The sequence below is a fragment of the Haemaphysalis longicornis genome, unplaced genomic scaffold, assembly GCF_048455015.1.
Source record: "Haemaphysalis longicornis isolate Haplotype H1 unplaced genomic scaffold, Haemaphysalis longicornis Haplotype H1 scaffold_9, whole genome shotgun sequence".
NCBI lineage: Eukaryota > Metazoa > Arthropoda > Arachnida > Ixodida > Ixodidae > Haemaphysalis > Haemaphysalis longicornis.
In genome coordinates, this window is record NW_027526460.1 from 127,040,011 (window position 1) to 127,053,699 (window position 13,689).

General features: G+C 46.4%; 1 protein-coding gene across 1 annotated transcript in view; it reads left to right on the forward strand.

Moving 5' to 3' along the window:
* The window catches only part of LOC144152073 (glutathione S-transferase 3, mitochondrial-like), a 37,392-nt gene extending 24,233 nt beyond the window's left edge, over positions 1–13,159 (forward strand). The window contains exons 3-6 of the mRNA XM_077683281.1: positions 5,905–5,969; positions 6,075–6,132; positions 10,697–10,769; positions 12,726–13,159. Coding sequence (XP_077539407.1) covers positions 5,905–5,969; positions 6,075–6,132; positions 10,697–10,769; positions 12,726–12,826 — 297 coding nt within the window. The 3' untranslated portion in view covers positions 12,827–13,159. The remainder of the gene's footprint in view (positions 1–5,904; positions 5,970–6,074; positions 6,133–10,696; positions 10,770–12,725) is intronic.
* Positions 13,160–13,689: the final 530 nt, after the last annotated feature.

Consider the following 13,689-nt stretch of genomic DNA (forward strand, 5'->3'; position numbering starts at 1 on the left):
AATGTAGTGCCAGCAGTGATGGGATAGCTGCACCAATTGCGTCTAACTACCCACCGCGGTGGCTCAGTGGCTAAGGCATTGCGCTGCCGAGCATGAGGTTGCGGGTTCGATTCCCGGCCGTGGCGGCCACTTTTCTGATGGAGGCGAAAAGCAAAAACGCCCGTGTGTACAAGATTTCGACACACGTTAAAGATCCCCAGGTGGTCGAAATTAATCCAGAGCCCTCCACCACGGCACGCCTCATTGCCTGCGTTGCGTCAGCGCATTAAACCCTACAGCCAATCAATTGTGTCTAACGGCAACAAGAGGTAAATCCTGCTTACATTTCAAGCAATCTGCGCTAATCTTGTGCCGATGCTTCACTTCACCGGGCTTCTTCGACATGGCGCACCCTGGTGGGAGGAGGGGAGTCCTGTTTACGCCGCGGGCGTTGAAGAGGAGGGAATTTCTTGCTATCTCCTTTGCAATAAAGCTTGGCAGGAGTTCACGTGACTAGCTCCGAGGGGCCGAGATGGAGAAGGAATTGCAAGGGTAGCTAGCGGGAAATGGGAAAGGGATGAAAGTTAAAGATGGCTTACTTTGGGACCGGGTGTAAGCCGGTTCATTAAACAGTTACCAGCTTAGAAGAAAGTGGTCTTGCCTGACTAAGTTCAAAGTGGCTCACTTTGGGACCAGTTGTAGGCCGGTTCATTGAACGGTTTCCAGCTTAGAAGAAAGTGGTCTTGTCTGACTCAACATGTCATTCAGGAAGACAGCTAGAAGCGCGCTTCAGGAAAGCATTTTCTGATAAAACTGTCTTTGCGAAGCTACTCTTCGTGAGAATGTGGTCGAAGTTTTCACTGATTTTTTCAGTCTTCGTTTCAAAGAAGTGAGCCGTCGGTCCACCTACTCTATGATGAGATGGTGCCCTTGTTCACAAGCTGGGTAGGCGCTTCATGAAGACAGTCTTACAGCTCGAACAAAGCCAGAGAGTCGCCGTTGTTGCAAACACCTAGGCCCCTGCAAATTGGAAAGCAAGAGTAGAAGTCAGAGAGGACGCGGAGCATGTAATTTCGTCTTGGGAACCCAGAGAGAAACACGTTTAGGTTGGGTGCTAGAATGCACTGAGTGCCTTCTGTCGTGGCTGTCATTCAACGTCATTTTGCAGAGCCTACACTTCTGATGCCCACAGCTGAGGGAAAAAGAGCCCTCTTGCGCTCATTTTAGGATGCTAGCTACCAGGATGCCACAAGGTGTCAAACCCTTTGATATCTTTACTGTGATGGATGAATACACACTCTGCCAGCTTGAACATGTTGAAATAGATCTGTCTACACGGATTGACGAGTATTGGCAGCAGATTTTTGAGCAGAAGGAGGCTGACAACAAAACCAAATTCCTTCTCTTAGCCAGGCTAGTGAAGGCGTTGCTTTGCATTCCCCATTGAAATGCAGATGTGAAAAGGGGCTTCAGTGAGAACCGCCGACACGGTTGACGATACAAAACGTTAAGGGCATCAGGCACATCGCTTCATTCTCCAAGTGCTTTGAAGGAGATGCAAGTCGCTTCATTGTGGCACTAGAGGTTTTGAGAGCAGTATGAACGTCGAGCAAAAACTACCACAACGTATTGCATCTGAAGAAGCTCAGGCAGCTAAGCAGCGGTGTTTTGACCCATCCGAGGCTGGCCCTAGTCACGATGACCGAGACAGGCTTTAGCGAGAAGTGGAGACCGCAAAAAAAAAATGCTGGCGAATGCGGACCATCTAATTAGACATGGCATAAAGTCTAAGAGCTTCAGGGATGTCGAAAGCAGTAAAACACTAACTCCTTCAGCTCTGGCAGAAAGAATGGGACGGAGAAGTAAACAAGCTTCACTCGGTACAACCTATAATTGGCCGATCAGCTGCCGGGGAAAAAAGCAGGGCCTTTGAGGTCTGGCGATGCAGACTGTGAATAGATGCAGACTACAAATAGAGGTAGGAATGGCACGCATTCCTCCCTCCTGACTGGTGACCAGCCGCCGAACTGCGCCAGATGTGGCGAGGGTCTTTCAGTCCTCCGTGTTTTGGTTGAGTGCTCGGCCGTGGAACCGGAAAGGAGACGCTATTTCCCGGAAATGTATCGTAAGAAAATGCCACGGCCAATTGCCATGTTTCTATCAGATTGTCCTGTGTTCAATTTCAGCAGAAAATTAGAATACCCTGGTGATATCAGTTTTTTAAAGCATGCTTGGTTTGAAAGTAGCATTCTTGTCCACCTCATTACCTTGTTCATCCATAGTATACTATTTATCATGGCCGTATATACTGTTAGCTCATTCCATGCCTCATCACGCTCCTCACTCATCTTTTGGATCCGGCCCTTTACCCCGAAGTAATTTTATGCACTGTTGAAGAACCGAGGCGAGGATCGCGAGACGTGAGCGAATCTTTAATGGTGGATGGATCATTACAATGATGGTGATACTAGACAGGAGCTGCCAGTGGCCACCTCTTCCTTTGAAATATTTTCAACATCCTCCCGGCCACGCGATTTGCACAGGAAGATGTTGAACATGACGGGAAGAATTGACCGTGTTTAGCGGTCATCTCGCATAGCTCTCTTCGATGTACCAATCAGTCCAAGTTCAAAAGCATTATACAGTCCGTAGCACAAATCGATGTCACGTCCGTGGTAGCCGCACCGGGTTAGTCCATGCTTTCGTTTCCACCGATGTTTCCTGCGTCTGTGAAACCTGTGCATCGCGGAATCTGGACAGGTTAATCGACTAGTTTGGACCGTCGTTCGTCCTGGATGACGACTTTGCAGTATTCGCACAAACATCATGCTGCATGGGCGTCGGGTTGACTGTCGGGTCCTAGAGAAATTCAGGTACCGGACGAGTATCTTGAGGTGTATACAGGTCCTTCTACGTGGGACTTTGTCTTGCCTTTTTGTTTTTCCTATCACTCTGTACTTGATCATGCGTTTCCGTTGAGCGTTATTTGTTCTACCTCTACATGCTTGTTGTAGGGTCGTCCAGCTTCGCCGTCGTCGTTTTGGCATTGGGGTTATAAAATCTTCACGTTTTGCCGTGGTCAATAAAATCCCCTTTGAAGTCGTGTTTCCAGGAGCGCGACATATATTTGAACGCTTGGTGGATGAGTCTGGGGCTGCGTGGATGTGTCGGTTCATAATAGGGGGTTTGCGGTCAACGCTTTCTGCTTGCAGGTCTTCATGAGGTTGTCCGTTGCGCATTGTGCTTCTTTTCGCCTCATGAAGACTACACGAAGCGGAAGTCTTTTCTGGTGCACCCACTGCGTTGTCGTTGCCCCGGTGACCAATTCGAAAAAGTTCGTTTTCAGGACTGAAATTGTCTGAACCAGAATCAGAAGCAGCTGTCTCGTCAGGTGATGCCTTAATTCCTTGTTTGAATGAAGCACTCCGTTGCGTTACTGGTGTCCCCTGATGAGCTTCTTTGAAGGGTGTCAACAAATCAATCTTCCTGTTGAGAGAGTCAGTGCTCTGTACTGCCGAGTCATTGTTGTTGGAGATACAATCCTGTGTTTTCAGTGATATTGTTGCATTGTTATTGTTGAAATGGTTTTCCAACTCGGGAAACAATCTGTTCATTCTAAATTTGGTTAACAGGATGGAATCTTCGAATTCTAATGCGATTTCATATTCCTCGATTAAATGATCCAAATCAACAAGTTCTTCAATACTGCTGTCAAACTTCTTTAGAATATCATGTGTTTCGAGTAGGCGTTTCTTTAAGAAAATGAGCTTACAGATTGATGGTGACTCGGCGCTCATCTCAGTTTTAATGTCGTCAGTCAGTGTGGTTACCTTCTTTCGGACGAGGCTCCGTCTTTGGCAAAGGGCTTCCAGGTCCATTCTCGACGTCGTTTATGTCTACGTGGTCGTCAGGAAGGATCACGGTCGGTGGAAGGTCGAAGCCGTTGTCGTTGACTTTCAGTGTCCGCGAGGCGTCCGTGAATAATCGGTAAAAGTTGTTGAGGGCGTGGTATCCGGTACACGTTTGGTGCGTCCTCAATTCCTTGGGTTTTCTTCGCAGACGCTTGCGGTCGATGGTCAGGAGCAGCAGTGCAGTCCCATCGTTGCGGTCACTCACGTCATCGTTGTGGGGCTGTCCGCACTAAGGTTTTCAACTGTGTTATCCTTTGATCCTGGTCACGGCACCATTTTGTTGAAGAACCGAGGCGAGGATCGCGGGACGTGAGCGAATCTTTAATGGCAGATGGATCATTACAATGATGGTGATACTAGACAGGAGCTGCCAGTGGCCACCTCTTCTTCCTTTGAAATATTTTCAACATGCGCTATTCGCACCAATTTCATCAGCCAATTTTTACCTCATCATAGCAATGGTGCTCATAGCCCTAGATGCCCTTGCACCAAAAAACCCCACCAAAGAAGAACAGTGATGTCGAAAGTAGTCTCTTCTAGCTGAGAGTAAAACAAGAATGGTGGCAGCACTGGGCAACATGGCACTAAAGAAAACTTGGGACCAGTCACGATGGTTCTACTTGTGTGCATACTAAACCAGAGAAGCATGGGCTTAGCACAAGTGCCTGTTTTGTTTCACTGCATGTTCTACTTGCTTAGGCAAGTTCAAAGGCATTTTCAGTGGATCTAGTCATGTTGTGCTTTATTGCCATGCAGTCGTTTTTAGTTTCAAAATGTTCTAATTTTTTTGTATGTACATCCAACTGGGCAGATTATGTGACTATTCCATTCATTATGGTTTTATGAAAAGTTTTGTAGCCTACCGAATCAAATGCTGTCACAATAGTCTTTTTTTTTTCTTTAATTAACAGTTCAGTTCTTTCATGATCTGTTGGCTCATGTAGTGAACGTGCACACTCGCACAAACTCTTTTAGTGCTTGTCTTGAGGCATTTTTAATCATTAAAAGAATCACTCAATCAAAAGACATCAGTGCAGCAGAAATTCGTCTGCACCGTAGGCATTTTACTTGTTTAAACATTTCTGCGTGTCCAGGGTGCTGCTTTCAGGCAATATTTCTCAAATCTTGATGCTCGTTTTGGCTGCTCCAAAAGTCAGTTTTACTGCTCCAAAACCCACTTTTGGCTGCTCCAAAAGTTGCTTCAAAATGACTCGACACAATCACATCACTGTGCCAAAAAGGGAGAACTGCTTGCCGAGGATGTCTCGCCCCCATCTCGGGGTCTGTTGCCAACTGCGCTACCGCAGTGGTATTGATGGACAAAGATTAGAACCATTAAACAGAGATTGGCCTGTCACTGCTTAGTTGTCTACTTTGTGCCCATATACAGTAAAGCCCGCTTATACCGAACAGCGCGAGGATTGTAAAATAGTTCGATATCGCAAAAATTCGATATAGAAAGTGAAGCAAAAAAAAACTTATATGAGAACAATCTTGCTCTCATGCTCAATCTTGCCAGAGCGTTAAGACTGCTCTGTAGTAAGCGTCGGCAACATTCATCCCCGCATCCTCACCTTTGCGCGAGGAAGCAAGCCTTGTCATGGCATCATATAAGTATGAACTTTGACAGATTTACTGTTCTTGACTCCAAAGACAACCCTTCAAATCATCCCTTTGAGCCATGGAACATTCCCGACTGGTCTAAAATTGGGTACGCGACAATTGGGAAGCGAGTCTGTGTCCTGGGTTTCTCTCGCAAGTGAACGAATCTCCAAGTTTAGGACGCGTGGACTAGTGCAAAAATCTGCCAGGTAGAGTACCGGTACTGTTGCATTTATACATTGTGCAGACCCTCGTCAGAGCTCATAGCATCGAACAATCTCGCATTGGTTACCTCTGCCTGCAAGGCCTTTGTCAGAGTTTTTGTGTGTGAAATGTTGGTGGACCAGGTAATCTTTTAGAAGTTTTCTTCGAATTTTTAGAAATTTGGATTTGTGCTTTTGTCTCTTCGCAGTACCCGGCCATGTATTCTGACAGCAACATCGTCTTCAACTGCATTCAGCGGTCGCATCAGAATTTGTGAGTGGTCATTTGCCCCCTACGTATGTGAGCTCCGTTTGTAGTAAGCCCCCTGTATGAGTAGCCCCAACTTCAACTCGAGCTCTTGAAATGCTTGGCACGCAGCCTGGAATACTACCCGCAGTTCCTGATGGTCCTGTTTCTCGGCGGGTTCGAGTACCCGGTGAGTGGAACTGCATGTGGGGAGGCAGTCTTGCATGCAGAGCATTTGTTCGTGCGTGGAATAGGGTGCTTTGTACGGTTCGATGCTGGGGGACAGTTTTGAGCTTAAAAAGCAGCAAATAATGCAAAGAGGACCAGGGTTTGGGCGAGCTGCTATCAGCTGTCGACAAAAGCTACAGCACACGGACTAGAGACTAGAGCAGGAAGAAACCACAGCCATCTTGGCTTGTTGTCTGTGCAAACTTTTTGAGTGCCGAGCAAGAATGCCATTGCAACTTTTTTTTTTAGCTTTTTTTTTTATAGTGGTTTTAACCAAGGACGGGTTATGCTTAAGTGTGATCCCAATAGCAGAGGTAGCTCAGAAGCAGAAATAAAATTAACTGAAGCTTCATTCTTTGAAGCTGCGCAGTTGTAAATTTGTCTATGCTGTAAATAAAGCAATATTTGTTGAAGCTTAGCAGCGATCTTCTATTGACTAACGTAGCTAGAGGGAGGGCAAAGAAAAAGGTTGCCGTAGTGGCTGTATCGATTGTGTAGCTGTTGTTCTAGAAAATATATTCAGCTAACTTTGGCAGTCGTGTTTTTCAGAGCCTAAATACAAGGATAACCCTGCCTTTGCAGTGATTGCTAACTAAATACTGGCATTTTTTAGACCCATTGCTATGTTGCGTAGAATTGTTTGGAGGAGTTATGCAGACAAAATATGTTTGTCTTATTCGAAAGATTTCGTGTTTTATAGTACCTCCAGCACTTGTCCGGAAGCAAACGATGCTTTGTTCACTGAGAAGTTAATCCAATTTTTAAGTTGAAATTTTCATTCTCCTGCCTAATCATGTTTTCATAATGTCTGCAATGGCATCACAAGAACAGGTCTTCAGGCTGCTGTGGAGCCTTGTTTACTGTTAGTCAACCTAGATGGCAGCACCATACTGCAGCGGGTCGTTTTCTGCCTTTGCTTTGTTTTTGACAGTATTTGTACCTAGCTTGTTTTTGTCAAGGCAGAAAATAATCATTTCGTGAAACATGGTGTTCGCTCGACCGATATGGTCGCCTGAGACAACCCCAAAGCCCTGCAGTGCTGTGCATCTAAACCAAGCATAGTGCAAGCAATACCAACAGCAGTATGCATCAGTACTTCTATGTTTACGTGTGCTTACGTAACTTCCACTGTTTGTCCCACCATTCTTACTGATATAAAAAGAATTGGCCCTAAATTTAAGCGCAAATAGCTCGTTCGGCAAGCTTATAAGCGCTGCCTAATTTGCGCTTGCTTTTGCCGGCCTCAGCCAATTGCAGAGCTGGCGCGTATGACATCATAGGTTCTGTAGTGGGAAATGAGCTAGTGGGTCGCGTGGACATTCCCTTTTTTCCTAATTATATAGCTTATTTGAGCGAAGTTTACGCTAAAACTGGTGTCAGTATGATTCTAACGAGGCCGTCTTTTGAATGAACCAAACTTCTGTTTTGTCTGCATGGCCCGTTTAAAAATGTCCCTGAGGATAGTTGGGCCCTTTATGGCAGTATAAATGAATACACGCATTGAATGAAACTTTTGGAATTATTCAGTAGAACCCTGGTTATGTTTTTCATGGGGCTATGGGGAAAAAATATAGTGGTGGGGCAAGTTATAACAGGAATGTGCCGTTAGCGCCACAAAAACATGCTGCTAAACATTATGAAAAAGTTGTAAGCCATGATTTGAACACAAAATAATTTACTTGGCATTTTCAAGGTTTAAAGACGTCTCTGATATATAGTACAAGTTTGGCGCTTCTTCCGGGCCTGTGGAATGACATTGTCCTTCTCCAATCCGCCTCTTTCATTGCGGTGTGCTGCCACCTAGCGTGCCTAGCGGAAGTTGAAGCTGTAGGGTTTGCCGGCGTTTCCTCCGGCTGCGTTCTCGTTGTATGCACGGCAATCCCACATTACGGCGAGGAGCAGCCGAAGTTTTTCTTCTGTGTTGGTGTTATAACGCCTTAAGACGACAGCCCCTGGTCATCACATAATACCAGACGGCTTCTTATCACTGAATGAGGGCTGGCAGAGAAATCTCGGACAGATCCGTGTGCCGTCCGAGTAGCAGAGCGAGCAGTACTTGGAGTCGTCTGGCATGAAGTGCGATCGCCAGCTCAACAAAGGCCGGCAGTTCGCAAAATGCATTTAAGCGCTGGACACATGTACGATTGGTACACGCGATTCGCATGCGACTGATCGTTACGACTGTCGCCACGACTAGTCGTACGCGTGAATTTGAGACGACCCGATGCGCGCATGAGATACGTCGTCGGCGTCGCTCCGCCCACTGTTTTTGCTCCATGGTCAACTATGATGATCGCTGAGCTGAATTTGTAGATTCTGCGCGTTTGTTCGCAAAAAATGGATAAAGCAAGCAATCGTGAAGCGTTTTCTGCCTTCGGAAACAGTCCGCGCACACGCCGGTCGCGCCTGCCAGCTCGCCACACTCAGCGGCTCGAACCGGCGCAGACCACGGTAGCAACCGCGCTTGTCGCTGCTCTTCTGAATCAATCTGATCGCTAAAAAGTTCCACATGCGAGAAAGTAGGTGTTAGTGTGGTGAAAAATTGTGCTAGGGATTGTTGTCAGGGTTTATTTTAAAAGCGGCGATCACATATATCTGCCGCGATGCAAGCCTACGCTGACCGGTCGCCCCGGCGCGCGGTGCGCCGAGCGGCCGAGAGATGGCGATACCTGCGCGGAAGCATCGAAACAGGCTACGCCGATGTCTTGGTCACCGATCGCTCAAACGGCAGTTATAACTTAGAGTTCCACATGCGAGAAAAGGGATGATAGTGTAGTGAAAAGTTGTGTTGCGGATTGTCATTCGCAGTTGCACAGATAGCAGCGATCAAATATCCGCCAGGATGCTAAGCCTAAAGTTTCCATCACCCGAGCCGACGCGAGCGACACAAGCCGCCGTAGCCGATCGCGAGCAGCCGACGGGCAGCGATAGAAGCCGACACCGTTCCCTTTTCGGCACTCCGAGTTACAGCGGAACGCAGCACAAGTTGTGGACATTGTTCCGCGCACAACAAGCACACACAAAAAATCAAACGATGTAAATACAACCACGACCCCTTCCCGCTTGTGCGGGAGCTGTGGGGAATGTCGTCTGCTGCCCCTACCGGACTGCTTAGGGACTTGGCCGCTAGGGGATTGCGCATGCGCAGTGGGGCTGTGAAAGAGGCGGATTGTTAGATCGCCTTCTGGCTGTCCTCATCGCCGAAGGGTCTCGCGTACCTTCAAAGAACGTCCAGTTCAATTGGGTTCCACAATTGGGTGCAAAGTCAACAGTGGCAGTCCGAACTCTTTTGCGATACGTATTTGTTCCCGTGTCGGTTCCTTGTTGACTAACCACAGACCGTCAAGTTTGTCTTTAAAGGGACCCTGCAACACTCTTTGAGCAGTGCAAGTAAACCTGCGCGACGTTAGGTTACACTGCCAGAATACCTGAGCCAAATATTGCAAGTGCACGTGAAGCGGTGAGCGCGCAAATCGCTGTGAAAGACTCGGAAAAACCAATTGCGCTCTCTTCAATTTTTCTCGTTATGCACCCCTTGCATGGCCTGAATGACGTAATTGCGGCCATGGCTGTCCTATTGGCTGTCGCTGGTCAACTTCGCGGCTTATTTCTCGCATTTCCTGTGACGATTCGCCGTCGTCGCCACTGTGTACCAACCTCTTCTGTGCCTGAACCTGTACGCACATTTTTGGCGTGTCTTTTGCGTTTTGAGTGCATGCGGAGTTTGAGTGCCGAACTCAACACTACCCTTTCAACAAAAACGCTCGGCAACAAACGTTTATTGCTTCAAAAACGCTGTACCAGCCTGAGCACACACTTAGGAGCAGGCAGCCATACCTGCTTTCTTGTGGCACCAGACCAAAAATAGACCCCTCCATGTTGTGGAGAAAAGGAGAAAACTCCCCGGCCTGTGGTATATTGAAGGCTGCCGAACAGAGCGGCGTGACGACGGAACACCATGGGGCTCTGGAACACCATGGGGCTCTGCTTGGGTCCGGCGAGCGAGCTACGATGACAAGGCGAGCCCCTAAAGTGCTCTACACTTAGTAATCGAGATAATAAAGAAAGCCTGTGAAGCAGGGACGACTCCCCAGCCACTCTTCAACAGTTTCTGTGCGACGTCAGAACCGAGTTTGTGCGATTGGCCACCGCCGGCATTAGCCCCCGCCAAGAAACACCACTGGGCGATTCCAGTGGGGCTTCTGGGCACGTTTTATCACATCACTTGAATGCTAATGGGCAGTTAACACACTAACTCTGTTTCTAGTTCTGTGCCATATTACATCACTGCAATGGGAAATTTGAAAGTCTCAATATTTCTTGCATTTTTTAGTTATCAAAGTGTCTTTCGTGGCTGTAATGGAACTGCGGCATTTACCAAAGGCTTTTTTTTTTTTTCTTCCAAATTGAGCAAAATTGTGTTATGCGTTAAGTTGCACATCCGACAGAGTGGTTTGTCTTCTCTAAAGCATTTGGCTGACTGTGTGTTTCGTCACCATGCAAACATGCATCGTGTATCCTCGCAGAGAGTGGCTGCTACCGCCGGGGTGGTCTACCTGGCTGGGAGGGTCGTCTACGCCTTGGGCTACTCCACAGGAGGTGCGTTGTACAGGGCTCGCCGCCTCTTGAATTGCTCGTCCTCATGTGGCCAGCTCCGAATTAATTGGCCTGTCGTGATTAATTCGTTTGCCCTTGAGTTTCCTAGTTCATCAGGCAATGGTTCATAAGGTCTGTTTGTAAGATGTTTCATTGTCGATCTCACAAGTGCGCACTTCAATAGTTTCGTGCACGTCCTTGGCTTTCAAGAAATGTTTCTGTATGGTGACTGGCAATTTAAGGCTGCGCCTGTACTTTATGCACTCTTTGTAATCTATAAGAAAGTATGTTGTTCTTGATTCATTTGTTTCACTGCATTTATACATTTTCGGGACATTACTGTGGGAGAGATTACCACAGATGTTAATTTGAAGAACATAGAAGCACAACGTACCGTATTTTCGCACGTATAACCCACACCAAAAATGTGATGATTTCAGTGGCGAAGTAGGGGCGCGGATAGTACGCTGGGTTTTTCCTTTAGTGCAGCTTCACGGCAATTTGCGTCGTGCCGTGAAGCTCCTTAGCAGTAACACTGACTAAGCCTTCCATGGCAGCGATTGTGCAAAACATACAAGGACAAGGAAGAAAAAACAAGGACGAGCATACTGTAACAACTGAATTTTATTTGGGAATTCTCACTTTCGCCTTGCAGGCAGGGTATTTTACTTGCTAAATATAAGCTTTTCTGTCTGCATAGTATGTGATATGTTGCTTGAGCAGTAGCTTTGGTGCAGCCTTTCCTGTATCAAATGTGCTGGGATACGCGGGGTTTTTTTTCTTTTCCAGCGGGCTGAAAGTGGCGGTGCGGATTATATGCAAGGGCAAATTATACACGCAAGAATACGGTAAACGCATGCTGTTTTCCAGCACTTGACTGTGACGTGCCTTGCTCCAAATGAAATGGAGTATACATTTGTCAGGTTTTTAACAATATTGCAGTAGTTGTGAATGGGTTTTTCAGTGTGGTTTTAATTTCCAAACTGTAAGGGGAGTGATGGTGCGAGAGTTCACGAGTGTAGTGGTTTAACCTGTCCCGTATATTGATTGGTGGTTCATGTTAATCTTCAGTCAAGCAGTAAAATAGAAGACAGGTGAACTTTCGTATGCCAAAGCAAACAGTAATCAGAAATCATAATATGGAGCATCTGACCATTTCTTGTCTATAGCTAGGATGAAATAACAGTGAAGAGTGACGAACTAGCATTTTTCGGTACGTAGATCAAAACTTGTAGATCACGTGGGAAGTTGGAAAAAAATTTTTCTGTTCATTCTTTTAAAAAGAAATAACTGAGGCTGTAAGGAAGCTGCAGACTGATTCACTAGCATGAAATTGTGGCTGCACGAATAAACTCTCAAACAGGAAAGATACATCTGCATTGTGCAATTTATGTGAGAGCATACTTAGACTGCATTCCACCAGCTGTTCACTTGAAGGAATAAATAAATCAGTCGAGAAAAAATCCGCTGTGATCAGAAGCGGGAATTGGTCGTGGGTTCTATTCCCGCTTCCAATCACGGTGGATTTTTTCTCAACTTTGATTTTTTGTTCCTGTATCATACAAAAATGTCAAATCACCTCATTCGGTGCTATAAAGCACCTTCAATTAGCCGAATAGCACTGGCAATAAGGACTGCATCTTTGATATGTGTTCTTATGGAGTCCCTCGTCCCATATATGTGGAATGTGCATATATGTCTGAAATACAAATATATGGAAATATATATGTGTGAAATATAAATATGTGAAGTATATAGTGAAAAAAAAAAACGCTTGCATTCTGCCACTTTCTAAAAATGACATCTGTTGTTTTTAGAAAGTGACAGAATGCAAACGTGCTCACTCGCTCTCTTGTTCCCGGTTGTGACATCATTGGCAGGTCACTTGCAGCCTGTTGTGAAAGCTGTGGTGACTAGTAGCAGCGGTTACTGACCATGGGCCCCATTCCGTGCGTGCAGATCCAAGCAAGCGGATGCGCGGAAGCTTCCAGTACTTTGGCATGTTCACCCTGCTGGGACTGAGCGTCCGCCTTGGCCTGCGCATGCTCGGAGTCGTCTAGGACAGTGACCGCTGCATCTGCAGGGGCCGCCGCCGGTCTCGGACCGTCTGTCCTTTTTCACCGACATCACCGACACCCTTTCCTACTTTTTAGGCACACCTTTGTACACATGCAGTAACTGGAGATTTCCACGGAAGGTCCATTGGTGAGCGCTGGTAGATGTAAATGCGTAGCTCACGATTTGTGCACCATGTTGATGGATTCACGAAGTCCTTCACTGTGGAAGAGCAAGTGTATCAAAAGTGAGTTTAATGGAGGTTGCTCGCGAGCATGTTTCTTTTGAGTCACGCCCATGTGCACAGCAATTTCATGCAATAAAATTGTACTTTCTTTTTTGCCGTCTTCTTGAAAATAGACTTTCAGGCGGTCTGATTTGCATAGTTTTAAATATCTGACCCAGCCTGAATGCGCAGTGATGCAGTTGCTACACCAAATGTGCAAAGCATCAAAGCCTGCTACATGTTGCATAATTTGCACGGAACGTATGCGAAACCTTTCTTTTTGTGCCCATGTGTACGAGATTTTGGCGCACGCTAAAGCTCCCCAGGTGGTCAAAATTAATCCAGAGCCCTCCATTACGGCACACCTCATCGCCTGGGTTGCGTTAGTTCGTTGAACCCTACAATCATTTTCATTAATCTGACTCGGCTTTAATTGTTGAAGCGATGTGATTGTTGCACCAAAGTGTGCCGAGCATCAAATCCTGCTACATTTTACATAATTTTCACCGACGTGCAAAACCTCACCTTTTGTAATTTGTACAAACGGAGCCAACTTTGCAAGCAGATATTAACTCACAATTAAGAGAAACGACTGTCGTCACACGTGTGCATTGGCCTCTCTTCTAGTCCATTCTAAGGAAA